This window comes from Melopsittacus undulatus, chromosome 7, assembly GCF_012275295.1.
Source record: "Melopsittacus undulatus isolate bMelUnd1 chromosome 7, bMelUnd1.mat.Z, whole genome shotgun sequence".
NCBI lineage: Eukaryota > Metazoa > Chordata > Aves > Psittaciformes > Psittaculidae > Melopsittacus > Melopsittacus undulatus.
In genome coordinates this window covers 49,377,561-49,393,407 of record NC_047533.1, presented here as the reverse complement: position 1 = coordinate 49,393,407, position 15,847 = coordinate 49,377,561, and the positions used below count along the sequence as shown (strand labels likewise).

The window sequence follows — 15,847 nt, the reverse complement described above, 5'->3', positions numbered from 1 at the left end:
CCCTAAGACCTGCTTAGCCAACAGACTTCAAGCTTCTTAAAGCACTTTCTTTAGCCTCTCTGAAACGTGTGCTGTACCACTGAAAAAAACAACCAACCACCAAAAGCCCAAATCAAACAAAAAGCAGCGGCACAGCTGAGGTGGTACCCACACCAGTGCCAGTTCTCCATAAGCACACCAGCTGCGAAACATTCAGCAGCTATCTCTTCCACTAAGGAGAAGACAGATTGGTGGGAGGCAGTGGTGGAAACCAGGTTTAGAATGAATGAATGAATGAAAGGTTTGTTGTTCTGGCACTGGGGTAAACAGGTAGGTGGAAACCCTGGCAAGGTGGAGGGTTGTAGATGCAAGTGGTTTATACAAACTCAAGGGGAGACAAGTGCTTGCAAGAGGACCCCACTGTGTGGTGTAAGCAGATAAGCCACAAGCTTGGGCAATCCTCTTGGCTGAAAATGGCCACTGTTGGGAAAATATTTCCCTTCACACTTGATTTTCCCTCTCACTGTATTGTTTCATTGAATCATATATGTAACACCAACAAACCACTAACAGTTCAAAGGCAAACCGGTAATAGCACAACTGAAAGCAAGGTCCAGTCATTTGCTCATTCCAATGTGGCATCTTCACCTCCTTTCCAATTCCTTGCATGCTTTGTTCTACCTCTCTAGAGATTTTTCCTTCTTCAGTTCCCACTGTCTTCTTCAACAGACTTCAGACAGCTGCATTCTTTCTTCTTTTCCCTGTACATCCTTCCAAGCAGGCACAGAATCACAGAACAGTTGAGGCAGAAGGGACCTCTCAATGGCATCTGGTCTGAACTCCACTTAGAGCCAGCTGCCCAAGACTGTGTCCAGACAACTTTTGAGTATCCTCAGGGATGGTGACTCTACAATCTCGTAAGACCCCTTAAGAGATTGTTTAAGGAGTAACCACTGCTCAGCTGGACTGCATTAACCGATTACATGCACATACCATATCATAACACCACACACACTACTGAGCTCTGCGCAGAGCACACAGCAGCTGAGGCTTTAACAGAGAGCCGTGACAATAAGGACTTCCCCACACTTTGCCTTACTGCAGCTTCTCAAAAAGCAGCAGTTTTAAATACTCCTGGGTTCAAAAGACTGAATTTCAGTCTCTTCCTCTGTCTAAGGAAATGGACAACCTTCTCCCTCCTCAAATCACACCCTTGCCAGGAGATTATAAACTTCGGGTGAAGGCACACCTCACCCTTGATAGCACTAAAGCTCTTCATTTCACTGAGATGAATTAAAAATTAATCGAAACTTCCAGAGAAGAGCAAGAAATACACTTTGTGTTTAAGGTACTTCACTGTCAGAACACAGATCTGGTATCTACACCAAGGAATGACGAAAAGCCCTTGCAACCTGGATGGAAAGTCCATTTGGCAGGAATTCTGCTTTTATGATCAGTATCCTTAAAACAACTGTGATTGGAGAATGATGAAACATTAGTAATTAATTACTGCTGGATAAAGCCAAATCAGTTCAAATGGAACATTTCAGCTAGTTTGAAAGCTATTTGCTTTATAAATACGAATTATTTCCCCTCTCCACTTTCCCCAAAAACCACAAAATGAAACATTTGGTTAACCTGTGGAATTTTATTTGAGCAAGTTGATACAAAGCCAGAATGGTACATCAAATGACTCGAGACTAGCTGGAACAGACTCGAGCATTGTCAAATAAGGCACATATAAAAAAATCTGTAAGTGTAATCCAGTGAAACTGACAGTTTAAATATACATATTCGGAGGTAGAAATAATTATAAAAATACTGACAGATCTTAAGCAGTAGCAGTTATTGAAATGATGACTACACAGGTCCCTGTTCTGAAAATCTGTAAAAGATGTTTTTTCAGCATCCAATGTTGGCACATTTGGGCCATTAATGTTCTTAAGCATTAAAAGAATACTATTGGTGTTAAAAATTTTCAACAACATGAAATAATTATAACAATAATAAGCTACAAAAAGTTATAAAAGTACGTAAGAATTAAGTTAATCAGAAATGTAGAGTCCATGGAGTAAAATATCAACTTCTTCCTCGAATTTCACAGCATATTTAGAGACCTAATGAAGCTTTTAATAGCGTGGCTATATCCGCTGGGATGGCTCCTTCTTCACCTAGGGAATAGGAACAAGGGTTAGTAGAGCTCAAAATGTTTCACACAGACAAAAGTCTAGATCCCCAAACCTGTCTGAAATCCTCTACTTGTAAAAAGTCTGTCATTGACTTGTGGGTCAAATTCAGAGGCACTGCCTGTCAAACTGCACAATCATCAGCACAAATACATCTTTCTAGTTTATTTAACATGGGGCAAAAAAAAGACTTGTCTGCATCAAAAATTCCCTCTCTTTGTCAGAATAATACATTGCAACAACCTTAATTCATTTAAGTGGACATCATTACATGCAAGAGACTTACCTGAATCTGCTGCAGTCATATCTTGTTCTAACTTCAGTTTCTGCTCGCTGATTTTGAGCATGTGTTCTTCAACAGTCCCCTTACTGATTAGCTTTATGACTTTCACTTCCCTGAAAACCACAAAATAGGATGAATCAATTTTTACAGTTTGTTTGGATTAGTGCAAAAGGGAGGCGTGCTACACCGTTGCTCAGCTCAGTTTAAAACAAGGAGGAAATGAACAAAAGGGTGATAAAAAGCTTCTGGTTTTTGTGTCTGGACCAACTGTGCTCTGCACTGCCAGAAAACTTGTTTTCTCCTGCACTCCAGCCACCGTAAGTCTGGGCTGTCACCAAAATTTCCATTAACAGACACAACTTAAACTTCCTTCTCATGCTATACTACACAAATACCAGTTATTAAAAACGTTTTATTTCTCACATCAGCTTATTCTGACAGAGGACTCTAAAACAGTTCATGACTCTTCAGAGCTTAGAAGTCTCCCAAAGAGAACAATGAGCTCTGCCAAACAGTTTCAAAAGACCTCAGATCTGCCTTGAAATAGTTGTTACCACCACAAATTTGAGGATTATAGAGAATTTGTGAGTTAGAGGACTGGAGAAAAATAAGGAGAGAATGTAAATAAAGTTTATTCTGGCCACAGTATGTGCTGAGACACAATTACCTAACTCCCACACAATCCTGAGCTGGTTTACACAAATCTCTGCTTAAAAATGACTTTTTAATCATTAAAGATTGCTCTTTTAGCTTCCTTTGAGAACTTGCCTCCAAGAAAAGTCAAGCATTAGAATTAAAATGTCTTACCTTGTCTGTCCTACCCTGTGGCATCGGTCTTCTGCTTGTTTGTCATTGTATGGGTTGCAGTCAATGTCATGAAGAATAACAACATTTGCCGAGGTCAGATTAATTCCCAATCCACCAGCTTTGGTTGACAGGAGGAATACAAATATGTCGTTATTGTTATTGAACTCATCTATTAGATGTATCCTGCAGAACACAAAAAAACATACATGAGGCCAGAGAAACCACTACACTGGCTCCAGAGTCAAAAGTACAGTAGTTAGGATGATAATCTTCTGAAAGAAAGGAGAGTAGTATTGCAAAGCAGCCCAAAAGTACAGATGTTATGCAGAAGGAAAAAGGGTACCAACAGTCCTCAGCAGTGACCAGAGAAACATACTCAGAATAATAGATCAATAACAAAGAATGAAAAGAGGGTTGGAAAAAGATTTGGATGATCACAGAACACAAAGAACAATCTGGAGGGCAAGGGAAGGCTGAAACACATGAAGCAAATGGTGAGAGGGGAGGAATTTAGCTCCAAGACTGTCTTCTGTACTATTTGCATATACAAGGGAAGTAACAGACCTCAGCTGTAAGTGGGAAGTAATACCACAGCAGTAACAAAGGGTAACAACGGTTTTATGAAATGTAGAAAAGAGCATCTAAGAAACATTAAAAAGAAAAATCAGGAAGCAGCAGAAAAACAGCACACCTCAAAGAAAAGCACTGCACTACTTTTAGCTGCAAAAGACAGAGTAAATGGTTTGTCCTAGAGAAAGAAACAGGTTTGTATGTCTATTATAACAGGTATACACTATACTTCCACGGGATAGCTACAAGTGAGCTTTTATCACAGCACACTGTACAGAAGCAAATCATACACACCATGAAGTGCTGAAGATTAAAGTTTTGAATTTTGGTAGCTGAGACTGTAACTCAACAATCTAAAACTCACTCTTCTGCCTCATCCTTACTAAGGCAATCTGAAATCAAGCATAATCCCTCATTTATATATAACCCCTTCTATAGTTAGTCACTAACTATATATATATGTATAAATTACCACTTCTATAGTTAGTCACACATCCTTCTCTTTCCTCCCCTCCCCATTCACACTTCTATGTTTTTTCCTCTCATCTTCAGCAAGAAAGTCACATACCGGTCAGAAATCTGTGTTTTTCCATCCAATCTTAAGTATCTGTGTTGCTTTTGTTTTAGGAAAACTTCTAAGATATCCAGCATCATAGTAAATTGGCTAAACAATACAACTCTGTCTCCCTGGAAACGACAAAGTGAAACAAAAGTTTTAAACCACATCAATTACAGATAACGAACTGAACAAATACTTCAGTAGTGCAAATATGTATGCATAGTTGATTTTACTTCGAATCCCTATTTTCTGAACTACAAGGCTATGCTGAAATGCAACAAGTCAGGACTAACTTTCAGTGAAGGTTTCATACCCAGTACTGCTGCTGCATTAACCCACCTTTTATCAGTGCAATTTGTTTTCTTGATACTTTGCACTTACGTGACTCAAGCAACCTAGAAATCACATGTCACATGTATAAATGACAGATCTACTCCCTCTATAAAACATCAAGAAAATATTTTCATTAAGAACTTAAATTTAAGCTATATTCCATACAGTATTGACTAGCAGCACCCTTTTGTCTGAAATAATCAAACAGATGTACAGCAAACCCTTGTGCAAATTCAGGATATTCTGAAGTACTATGGTACATGCTTATTTGTAACATAAGCCAGCCTGAATTTGTGAGTCAAAGCAGTGACCTCATCTTATCTATACACTTGCTTAACACATGCTGATTATTTTAATGTAATACAGACTTCCTCAAATGACAAAAGGTCAAAATTAATGAGCTGTGAAAATAATGCTATCCCTATGTAGATTGAGAAGTAGTGTTAACTTGGGATGACTATTCTGAAATTTGGGAAAATGGAAAAGCTTATTTCAGCTGTCTCTAAAGGGATGTGCATAGGCAGGACTGCACATTAAAAGCTGTAAGCACTGCCTTGCAATGCTGCATATGCACTAAACCACATTGCAGTACTCCACAGAAAAGCAACTGGGTTGCATATACAACTAGCAGATGTTAATTTGACCAGTTATTTACAGCCACCCTTCAGATGGACAGAAAAAGATGTTTCAGATATCTTCAGCACCAACCTTCTCTTTAAGGTCAGAAAGAATGTGGTCCAGTGTCTCAAACTTTCCGGAATCCAAGATCAGGTCTGTGTCTAACTTGAACTTATTGATGTGAGAGAATTGCTCACAAAGTAAATGCAGCTCAAAATCCGTCATTACCGTCATATCTTCAAAGATAAGGACAGGGTCAGCATCGCAATGTGTGGGTTCCTGTTAGCAGAAAAGAAACGAAATAATGTGATACACAACCATGCAAACAGACGAGAAAAACCAAGAACACCACACAATGACATCCAGAATCTCTGAGAAAATAACCAAAACCAAACCAAAAACCAAAGTAGCACAACTAGACATGGACAAAGGCCAAGGTGTGGCTCATGCAAGCAACAGAAGATGAACTCTGCAACTCCAGGTTTATAGTGGAGGACCATTATTTTGCAATTCAGTGTTTATAAGAGCTTGCACTACCAAAAACTAAGATGTATGTATAACCTCCATAGCAATTACCTAGTTCCCATCAAGCCCTATGACCTTTCACCCCCGTATCAGACCTCTTCCCCTGATGACACATCCCCTAAAAGGGAGGTCCAATCCTTGGATAGATGGTAGAAGACATGGGAAGCCCAGCCTAAGATGTAGGGTGGGTAGAGGGATGTCATGCCTGGAAGAAAGAGGAGAAGAAAAGCCATATCTGGAGGGTACAATGGTATGAGCAGGAGTAAAAAGGGACAAAAATCCTTCACAACCCAATGGGTCACTTATTCCTTTTCCCTCAGCCTTGGCTGGCTTTATCTTAAAGCTGAAGACATTCAAAGCTAGCCGCAACTTTCTTAAAATCCCTGTTGCACATTCTGATTTTATTCTTTTTTATACTTTAGAAAGAAGCAACATTTTTGCCCAAACTCCACAGGCATTAAGTCCAGCCAAATTAAAAACAAAACAAAAAAGTCCTCACACCTTCCCTATTTCAGTTCTGTACAGCCTGGATTTCTCCCTACTGAGAAAATACTAGTAAACTCAAATGCCCACACATGAGAAGTACTTCAATTTTAAATTTTGGGATGAAAGGAAGAGGTGTTAAGGGGTTGCTAATGAAAAGAAGAGGACTGCAGTCCCATAGCTGTTCTCTCCATTCTAATATCTGACACAAAAATCTGTGCTAAGCACATACAGAGCTTGATTAGAACATTGGAGAGATGAGGAGAAATAAAAACCAGCAATAATGAATTAAGGTTTGCAAAGACACATATTTGACCAGAGGACTGACAACTTAAAAAAAAAATCAAATCTATTTAAGTTGCATTAAAAATTGTGAGAAATGAAAACCAGCTTTGGAATGTCATGATCTTACCTTGAGCATAAGCTTGGACATTTTCCTAAGCTTGTCATTCGTGTAATACTGGCGATGTAAGAGAGGGTGATTAGCCATTTTTCTAAGTTGCATCATCACATTTCTCATATCAGACTTTCTCTCTGTTAACAAAGAAATAAGGCATATTCAGGAGAGGTACACAGATTCCTACCTGACACATCTCTACCTCTCAGAACTTTACTTGTAATAGCTGAATTTGACATTTCACCTACAACCTGAACTTATGAAAAATCCACCGCAGGGATACAGTGAGTTTATGAGTACCAAGACATTTCTACAAAGCAAGGGCTTTGTAGTCACATTTGACATTCCAGACATGGAAAAAATCCAGCAAAAGGAAACGAGACTGTCACATACCATTACTCTGAATATTTTTCTTCAAATTTTTTAGGAAATCACAGTATAGTTGTTCCTGTTTCTCGGACATGGCACACAATTCAGTGAATTCTTTTTTGGGAGGTAGTTGTTTAAGGACCTGACAAAATAAAAGCATACCAGGTAAAAAACAGTACCGTAGACAACAGTCAGTAATTCTGCACTTACAAGTCTGCTTTTAAGTTACTCTGTTCATTCTCCCCATCCCAACTCCTTTAATTGGCTGCAACTTCACTGAGTCAGCAGTTTGACTTATTCAGAACTTGATGTGGATTATACATCACACCAACCAGCCCCCAACAAGTAACATGACCAGCACATTCTAAAACTGCATGAAATAATAATACATGCAATACCTGGAACTTACTCTGCTAATCAGAGATATTCTCTTCAAACTACCGACTACTGAAGCATGCATATACACAGAAACACTTTTCAGGTCACTATTCAGTTTCCCTTTCTTTTATACATGTAATTCTAAATAGAAGAATCCAAAAAGGTTTTGGATTTTAGAATGAAAAAAGAAATAATTTGATGATAGAAAAGTAATTTGTAACATACATTTCTAGTCATACATACATACAACTACATATAGGCACATTCACTACCTTAATCCTTTCAGTTAAAACAAAATGTCATTACTATGAAGTCACAAATATTTTTGTGGTTAATGTGGAGGGTTTCTCACTTCTCAGCGTGCCAAATCATCTTTCAGTGGTCTTTCCCAACTAGAATTCTTAACTGTAGACAGCAAAGAAGTATCAAAACTCAAAGCTGCAGCAGGTCACATTTTTTCTTGCAAACTCATGAAAAATGAGCTCAAGTTTCTTATTCTCCCTAGATAAAAAGCTAAAACTAGCACTGACAAAATTTGACCCTAAATTTTATCATTAGCCTCAAAGATTTTTGATAACATGAAACCATTATTTTAAAGATAAAACATTACCTCATCTTTTACTCTTCTCAAGATGAACGGTTTTATTATCCGTTTTGCATGTGCAATCCTCTCTTTTTCATATGTGGTTTGTTCTTCAGCATTCTTAAGGAAAACATTGCAAGAATTTAATTAGAGTGTGACGTTTTCAGCTGTCACAACACTACCTTAACTATTCTAACTCATTGAAAAACCCAGCCAGAACAGACGGATCTAACAGGACCATTAGGATTCTGAGATGCCCTGTTATATAGAACATTATTCTTTTATAGAGTTCATTTCATTGCTTCATGTTCTAGATTGTTATCATCACATTACCCATTTCCGTAAGATACCAGTATAACATGAGTTACACAACAAGAGCAGTGTTCTAGCAAAAAAAAAAAAAAAAAGAAAAAGTTATTTTCAAGGGAAGAATATACACTACTTACTGTTTTTGAAGAGAACATCCTTCGGATTTCAGCTGTGCTACTGCTGAACATATGTGGCATGACAAAATTCAAGAGGGACATCAATTCCAGCAGATTATTCTGAACCGGAGTCCCAGTCAGCAGTAAGCGATGCTGTGCCTGTTTATTTAAAGTGGAAAACAGCAGTGAGAAACAGCAGTTGAACAGCTTAAATATTAATACTGGCAGAAACAACACAGCTATGGAGAAGTGATAAAAAGAGCTTGGTTTATATTATAGCTATTTAAACTCAATAAATATTTAAGTCTCATGCAATAATTTCTTGGTTAAAACAAAAAAGCTATTTACAGATCCGTGGGTAATTGAGCACATATCAGTTTCAGACTACTCAAGAGTCTAATCCGTATTTAAGAAAAGCCTTCCTAGGTTTCTTAGGATTTTTCTTGTTTGGCTTGTTTATTGGTTTGCTTTTTTTTTAAGTAACTGGCTAATTATTACTCGTACATCATATTTCTTCCTATGTCATACATTACTTATGCACTAGTTTTGAATTGCAAGCATGAGCAATAGTTTAATTGCTTAAGGATCAGCTTCTTAAAAAGGCTTTTGATGAAAATATGATCTTGAAAAGCAAGTTGTAAGTAGGTGATCATATGTATATTATTATTATACAGATACTAACATGTTAAATCACAGTAAGTGGAGAAAGAGCTATACTCATGTTTGCTCTTTTTCAAAATGCTGACTCAGGCCACAAGCTACAAGAAAAAATTATTTTACAACTACCTTTTCCTGCAGTCCAACCACAGTAGGTCCTTAAATACTACAGTGTTTCAGCACAAGTCACCAGAATAGCATTTTTGCCATCTTTAGTTTACTTTTACAGTGAGATAAAACTGGGAAATCGCTCAACACTGAAACTGAACTGTCACTGTATTGACACTATAGGGAATTTAGTACATTTCTTTGGGAGCCTGTCTCCCTGAAAGAGTTCACAACTATCTTGGGTTCAGCTATCTGAACCCAGAACAAGACCACAGAATCCACTCTTGAGACCACATCAACACATATCCGCTTGCATACTGCAGTTTCTGGAACATTATGTGGATATGAACTTTACAGTTAATACTCATTTTGCCCCAGCCTGTAAACACAAAACAGAAAAAATAGCAGTTGTTCCCCCTAACCCAACAATAATTAAACCTCTTACATTAATTGTCATAAGGTGCTGGTAGCGTGCAGAGCTCATGTTCTTGAGCATATGACCTTCATCAAAAATTGCATAGTAAAGTTTCAATCTGCGAAACAGTCCTCTATCATCTGAGCTGCTAATGGCACAGTTGTAACTGTCAGAGAAAGACATCATAAAAGATACATTAAATCTAAGTTTAACATGGACATACTGTTATGATAATTAAATCAGAAACTCTAAAATTGTGAAGAGTTATGGAGAGAATACAAGAAGGGCAGTAAGTAAAACTGCCTAGAAGTAACCAATCATAACACAGTTTACTACTGGCAAATTTACTCTATGAGCCAGTACTCTCAGTAACACTTTCCCTCAAACTGTGCAAATCTATTACACAGTAATATGTTATCTATCCATATGTCTCGAGAGATAGTACCTAAAGCCTCTACTGCATAGGATCTCTCACACATTAATATAATCCTAGTTACCTCTGAAAACAAAAATAAGTTCCTTTCCCATACCTAACTCCTAATATTGTTTGTTGTCTTGCCCACTAGAGGTCAGTAGGAGCTAACTAAATCTCATTCGCTATTTAATTGCTGTACTTACGTAGTTATAATCACATTAAAATCGACCATTTTATGAATTATTTCCCCTCTGAGACGTTTCCTATCTTCTTGGGATCCTATAAAAAAACAAAGTATCAAATGGGTACAATTACATATATTTATATACATAAAAAAATTAGGACAGTGTGAAGAAACACATTCAGCAATAAATACATGTATTTAAAGAACTGTCTTAAAACAATGCTTCCATGAGCAATTCATCTTTTCTTAGGGTGACCAAGAAAGCAACTGTATTTTTGGATTCATTTCTAAATTGGATTCCTCACCATAGTAAAGAAGGACTTTCAGATCAGGACACCACAGATTAACTTCTTTTGTCCAGTTATCTGTAAAACACCATTAAAATAAACAGAAAACAATTTATACTTTATTATGACTTACATAACTTCAGATCCACCTCAGCATTAAACCAAACATCTGATTTTAAAGCAAATCCCTTTAAATTCTACTGAAGGTCAAGAAACTTTCTGTCTCAATGCTGGAAAAACTGGTGATATTTAGGGAAATTAAACAACCCACAACAGGGCCTTAAGTAACTTTAGCTTAACCAGCTTGCACTTTAAAGTCCTACAGAAACAGACTCTGCATGGTCTGTAACCACCATGTAAAAATAACACAACACTTAGCTTTTCAGCTCGATTTCTTCCCTAGACAGCTAATTGCTCAGAGGGCAAATCACTTCATTTGTTGGTACTCACACCCGGAAGTGTTTCATCAGGAGAAACAGTGCCTCTGGGAATAGGCAAGGAAGCTTGACAGCCCAACCCAGCTCCAGGTGTGCAGTCAGCAGAGCGGCCACCCCTGATGTTACCATGCCCAAGGGGAAGCTGCTTGACAGCCAACACAAGTGCTGACCCAAAAATACATCAGGAGGGAGTCTCTGCTAAATGCCACTTCGCTCAGACTGGGGCTGAGGAGACACCTCCAAGGAAGTGTCAGGAAAGCTCAGGGAGATGGGACTTCCCAGGCATTCCCAAGATGGATGGCTTAAGCCAACCTGCCACTACTATTCATGAGCCTCTACAATTCACTTCTGAAAAGCACCTTCATTTACACATTTATGTACACCTCAGGTTTTAAGTAACACACATTTTTAAGAGTTATTTTAAAAAACAGATTTTAGTGGATTTTAAAAGCATACTGAAAATGGCAATTTCAAACTGACACTGAAACAATAAAGTTTTTCTATGTGTTAAGAGGAATTTTTGAAGTCCAAATAAGTATTTTCTATGAAAAACAGCATTTTCTGTCTAAATTAAACTTGCCACTTTGTCCTTTCTATAATCATTGAACTAAAACAAGTTAAATTCCATACAGAACTAGTTTCTCCAAACTCATCAGCTTTTCTGACACATTTTATTCTATCATATTCTGTCTGCTTTTGACTGATGCCACTGAACAATTAAAATACATATCTAAAACACAGCCTCACCAGTTTAGGATATTGATCTGTTTTGACACATTCTGAAGAAAAAAGACACTGAATGTCTCAAATGCCATGAAACCTAATCCTAAGCACAGCCTGAAGACTAGGAATTTCAGCCAACATTCAGTGACTAAAAAGACTACTTTGCTAAGAGACAAATTTCAACAAGTAGGTTGACTGTTTTTGTGAAGCATACATGCCACATTGAAAAAATTCCATGTTAGTCTTAATTAATTCAGAACAAGCATGTCTTCAGTATGGTTTGCATTCCTGTTGGAGTTACTTAAGGAGCTGAGTAACACCATAAGAAAATCAAGTTTTCCTTTACAAAATAACCTTTGTTTCAGTCTGTCCATGATTTTTTACTTTTTAAACAAACAAGCTATTTTGAAGCTTGTAACTTACCTAATGTTGAAACCGGCACAACAATCAAATGCGGACCCGTACTGCCCTTCTGGTAAAGATAAGCTAGAAATGCAATAGCTTGAATTGTCTTTCCTAAGCCCTAAGAGGAAACAAATCCATTTAAACAAAATTTACAATCTGTAGAACATAATAGTGTTTTGTGCTCAGAAGACAATTACAGTGTAGTCAATGTTAACTAGAGATTACAAATCTGCACAGAAAAATTGTTCTGTTTAGCCACATTGTGTTAAAAAGACAATTGCTTCTTAAGTACAATTGCAGTCAAACTCAGTTATCTTTTCAGCTCAGCATTTGAGCATCAGAGATTCATTTTTTCCATTGATGAAGTTTTTTATTTTATTCAAGTTCATACCTCAAATCTTCTTAAAAAAAAATTACTTTCCTGAAATGGTGCTGCAAACAAATGATCACTTGGAAACTAATTGTTTTTTCCTATCTGAGCCAGTTGTACAAAGGCTATTCCAGCTATTTCTAAAGTGGAATCTAGCACGGAAATGGAATTCAAGATAAGCTTATGTTTCTGTCAGTACTCACTTTTCTGTCTTCCATATTACGGATTTAAAAATTTACCTCATCTACCACAAAATAGATACATAAGGTAGTTCTTACAAATACAAAACATATGGAAGTTGAGAAACAATGCCTAAATCTTAGTGAAGCAAACCCATCCATTTATTTGTGGTTCTTCACAAGATGAACAAAAGCCAGGATTAAAAGCAACTGCCAACACAACTAGCAGCTGCTTTACCAGGTTTGTTCTGCTATACAATTACTGGTGGCATCAGCACCAAACAAAACCTCAAACCTATAATCTTTTTTATTTCAAAACTTCTAGGGAGTATAATGACAAGAGATTGCTGAAATGCTGAAGAAGCAAGAAACCATTTCTACCTTTTTTTCCCCTGTATTGTTAACTATGTGTTTTGAAACTGATGGAGAAGTGTAGAAGTTAGAGGCTCACTACAACTAAATGCTGGACAAGTAGAGTGAGTTGTATTTATGGGCAAGGAGCTATTGGAATCAGTGGATTTGAGGATAACCTATTGCAGTAGAAACTATTTCCACTGCATCAGAAGGCACTGTGCATCTTGTACTTCCTAGTGCTCAGGCTACCTTTGACTTTCAAATTGAAAGTAAGAGCTCAGCAGCTTTTAAACATTTGGAGAAACTGTTTGCAATTTAAGCTATATTAGCTAAACAAGTTACTTAGAATCTGTTTGGGGTTTCCAGGAAATTAAAGAATTCAACAAACTAATTTTTGCAGTTTTCAACGATTCTTAAATAAGGTGTACACTTACCATTTCATCAGCCAATATGCCATTCAATCTGTGTTTATGCAGTAGTGCTAGCCAGTTAAAACCAACCTTCTGATATGGCTTGAGAACAAAACTGTTAAAAGATGGTGACATATTAAGCTTGATTTCTTATTTGTTTCTCCACGAAACACAACTTTACACTTCTGTTAATCACAGAATAGTAATATTGCCTATATTTTAATTCACTCTAGATCTCCTCATGTAGTGAAAACCACAAACTTTAATCAGTCACCTGAATACCAAAGAGTATCTCTGATCCTTGTAAGCAGTTTATCTGAATTTTCAACACCTTAAATTATCAAAATTAATGTTACAATACATACCTTTCTTCAAAAATCAGTGATCCATGACCAGTTAAAACCAGTTACACAACTGGTAATTTTTAAAATACACACAAAAAAAATATGCAGCATTTAGTAGCTGCATCACTAAATTTGCTCTGTTATACAATTACTAGTGGTGTTGGAACCAAACACAACCTACAAAACGTACTCAACAGCAAGTCACCTAGTTCATCATTTTTTGCCAAAGATGCAGTAGCACTAATAAGCTCCCTCCAAACAGTTCTGTCTTCCTCTCAGATTTCATTTTGACCCAGCTGAAAATCCTTTTGCTATTTATCACTAACAGCCTCCAAGCCTAATGTAGGCTGCTACTCCAGCCATTCCCACTTCATCCCTATGCTTCCCAACCCTTAGGATAATGTTCCCCCACCATATCCACCTCCATTCCTCCTAAGCACTTCATTCCCAATATTCATTTGAAAAAACTTACAAATTTACCTCTCTAAAATAAATCCTTTCCCCTATTACATCCCTGGTGCCTGTCCCACTGGATACAGCGTTCCAGATAATTTTGTACATCTGAACTTCCTCACCGATGTCTTAAGCCCAGCTGATAAACTTTTCCCCCGTTATAAAAGCAATATTTTTTTGGTCTTTGCTTTGTAGTAAGTTGACAAATCATGATCCCATCACTCAAAGTTGGCTTATACATTCACAAAAAACTGGAGCAAGTAAAACAAGGTATTGAGCACTGTTCTAAAACCTCACCAGCTTTCCTGATACACTTAAATACATCTGTTACACTTAAATACATCTCAAGTCTTGCACATCACTGTCTAGCTCACTGAGAGATGCTAAGTGTCAAACATTTGCAACTCTACTTTCAGAGACCGCAGTTTTGAAAATCCCAGTCTTCACAAGTATACCTTATTACCTGACATCCTTGCAAGAATAAAAAAGGAAAGATACCTCTTATTCAGAATGGAAGGTTGAGGAATGTTCCAACTGCATGCTCCATCTACAGTAAGTCTGGTTATTTGTTTTGTCAGTTTCCTTGAAATGTCTTCACATTTATTCATGAGCTTTAGAACCACGTCCCTCTCCTTCAGCAGCGTTTTGCAGTTCCACACTATGTCTTCAGTCAAACCAGTTGTCTTAGTCATTTTTGCAAGCTGCAAAATAAAAACAATAAAGAAACAGATACTATGAACTCTGATCACAGCAACAAACGTGCTACAGTGAAAATCCACAGCCACTGCAGCAGCAGGTAATTCAGGACAGTGATGGCACCCTGATCTCCTCTCAAAACTTCAAATACTCCTTACACACATGTTCCCACCTTGATCAAGGCTAACTTCCTCTGTTGCTCTGTACTCTCAGTCTCCCAAGACCAGAGGCAGCTCACTTGTGCTTTCTAGAGTATGTATATAATCTAGCATCAACTTTTATTTTCTTTTAAATAGTATCTCCATGTCACAATCCTTCCTATATCAATCATGAACACACGCTTTCTTCAAGAACTCCCAGCTTCTTAGTTGTTATGAGAATTGCTACTTGCAAGTCTCATTCTCACAACCTGGTGCCAAATACTGACCTACCATGTGACACTGCATCTTTAATTAATACTTAAATGTACCTTTTTTCCCTCATTTCAATTATAAAGCCTTATTAATTTGACAGAGAAGCCTTACTTCTACCACTTGTTTCCTCAAGGCCATACTACTTTGTATTTTCTTCCCGTAAACTTCATTATCTTCACTACAATATGGATATTCTATGTTTTTAGAGCCAGGCACCCTGAAGTTGTGCCAAAACACAGTCTCCAGGTCCACCAGCTTCTCCTTGATTCCATGTAGGGCTGTCTGCAGGAAGTGTAAAACCTTCTAATAAATTTAGTCCTGCAGTAACTATGGTCATATTTGTAATTACAGTATTTACATGCATATTTATGCATAAAGTTATTTCACTGTAAAGAACAGACATCTTCCTTATTAATGGTTTTAAAGAATTGAAGAATAGCAGGTCCTTTGGATTCACCATTCTTTTGTTAAAACAGAAGTAACTTCCACACAGATTTTTCTG

The 15,847-nt window shown here is 37.3% G+C and overlaps 1 protein-coding gene across 3 annotated transcripts in view; it reads right to left on the bottom strand.

Annotated features, from left to right (window-relative positions):
* Window positions 1–1,607: 1,607 nt before the first annotated feature.
* The window catches only part of SMARCAD1 (SNF2 related chromatin remodeling ATPase with DExD box 1), a 38,088-nt gene continuing 23,848 nt past the window's right edge, over window positions 1,608–15,847 (bottom strand). For all 3 annotated transcript variants that reach the window (XM_031048534.2, XM_031048535.2, XM_031048536.2), the window contains 15 exons: window positions 14,735–14,937; window positions 13,464–13,554; window positions 12,145–12,244; window positions 10,580–10,639; window positions 10,294–10,369; window positions 9,706–9,841; window positions 8,517–8,654; window positions 8,098–8,190; window positions 7,134–7,251; window positions 6,756–6,877; window positions 5,426–5,614; window positions 4,394–4,512; window positions 3,256–3,438; window positions 2,452–2,561; window positions 1,608–2,150 (listed from right to left, as the gene is read on the bottom strand). In XM_031048534.2, coding sequence (XP_030904394.2) covers window positions 2,089–2,150; window positions 2,452–2,561; window positions 3,256–3,438; window positions 4,394–4,512; window positions 5,426–5,614; window positions 6,756–6,877; window positions 7,134–7,251; window positions 8,098–8,190; window positions 8,517–8,654; window positions 9,706–9,841; window positions 10,294–10,369; window positions 10,580–10,639; window positions 12,145–12,244; window positions 13,464–13,554; window positions 14,735–14,937 — 1,800 coding nt within the window. In that variant the 3' untranslated portion in view covers window positions 1,608–2,088. The remainder of the gene's footprint in view (window positions 2,151–2,451; window positions 2,562–3,255; window positions 3,439–4,393; window positions 4,513–5,425; window positions 5,615–6,755; window positions 6,878–7,133; window positions 7,252–8,097; window positions 8,191–8,516; window positions 8,655–9,705; window positions 9,842–10,293; window positions 10,370–10,579; window positions 10,640–12,144; window positions 12,245–13,463; window positions 13,555–14,734; window positions 14,938–15,847) is intronic.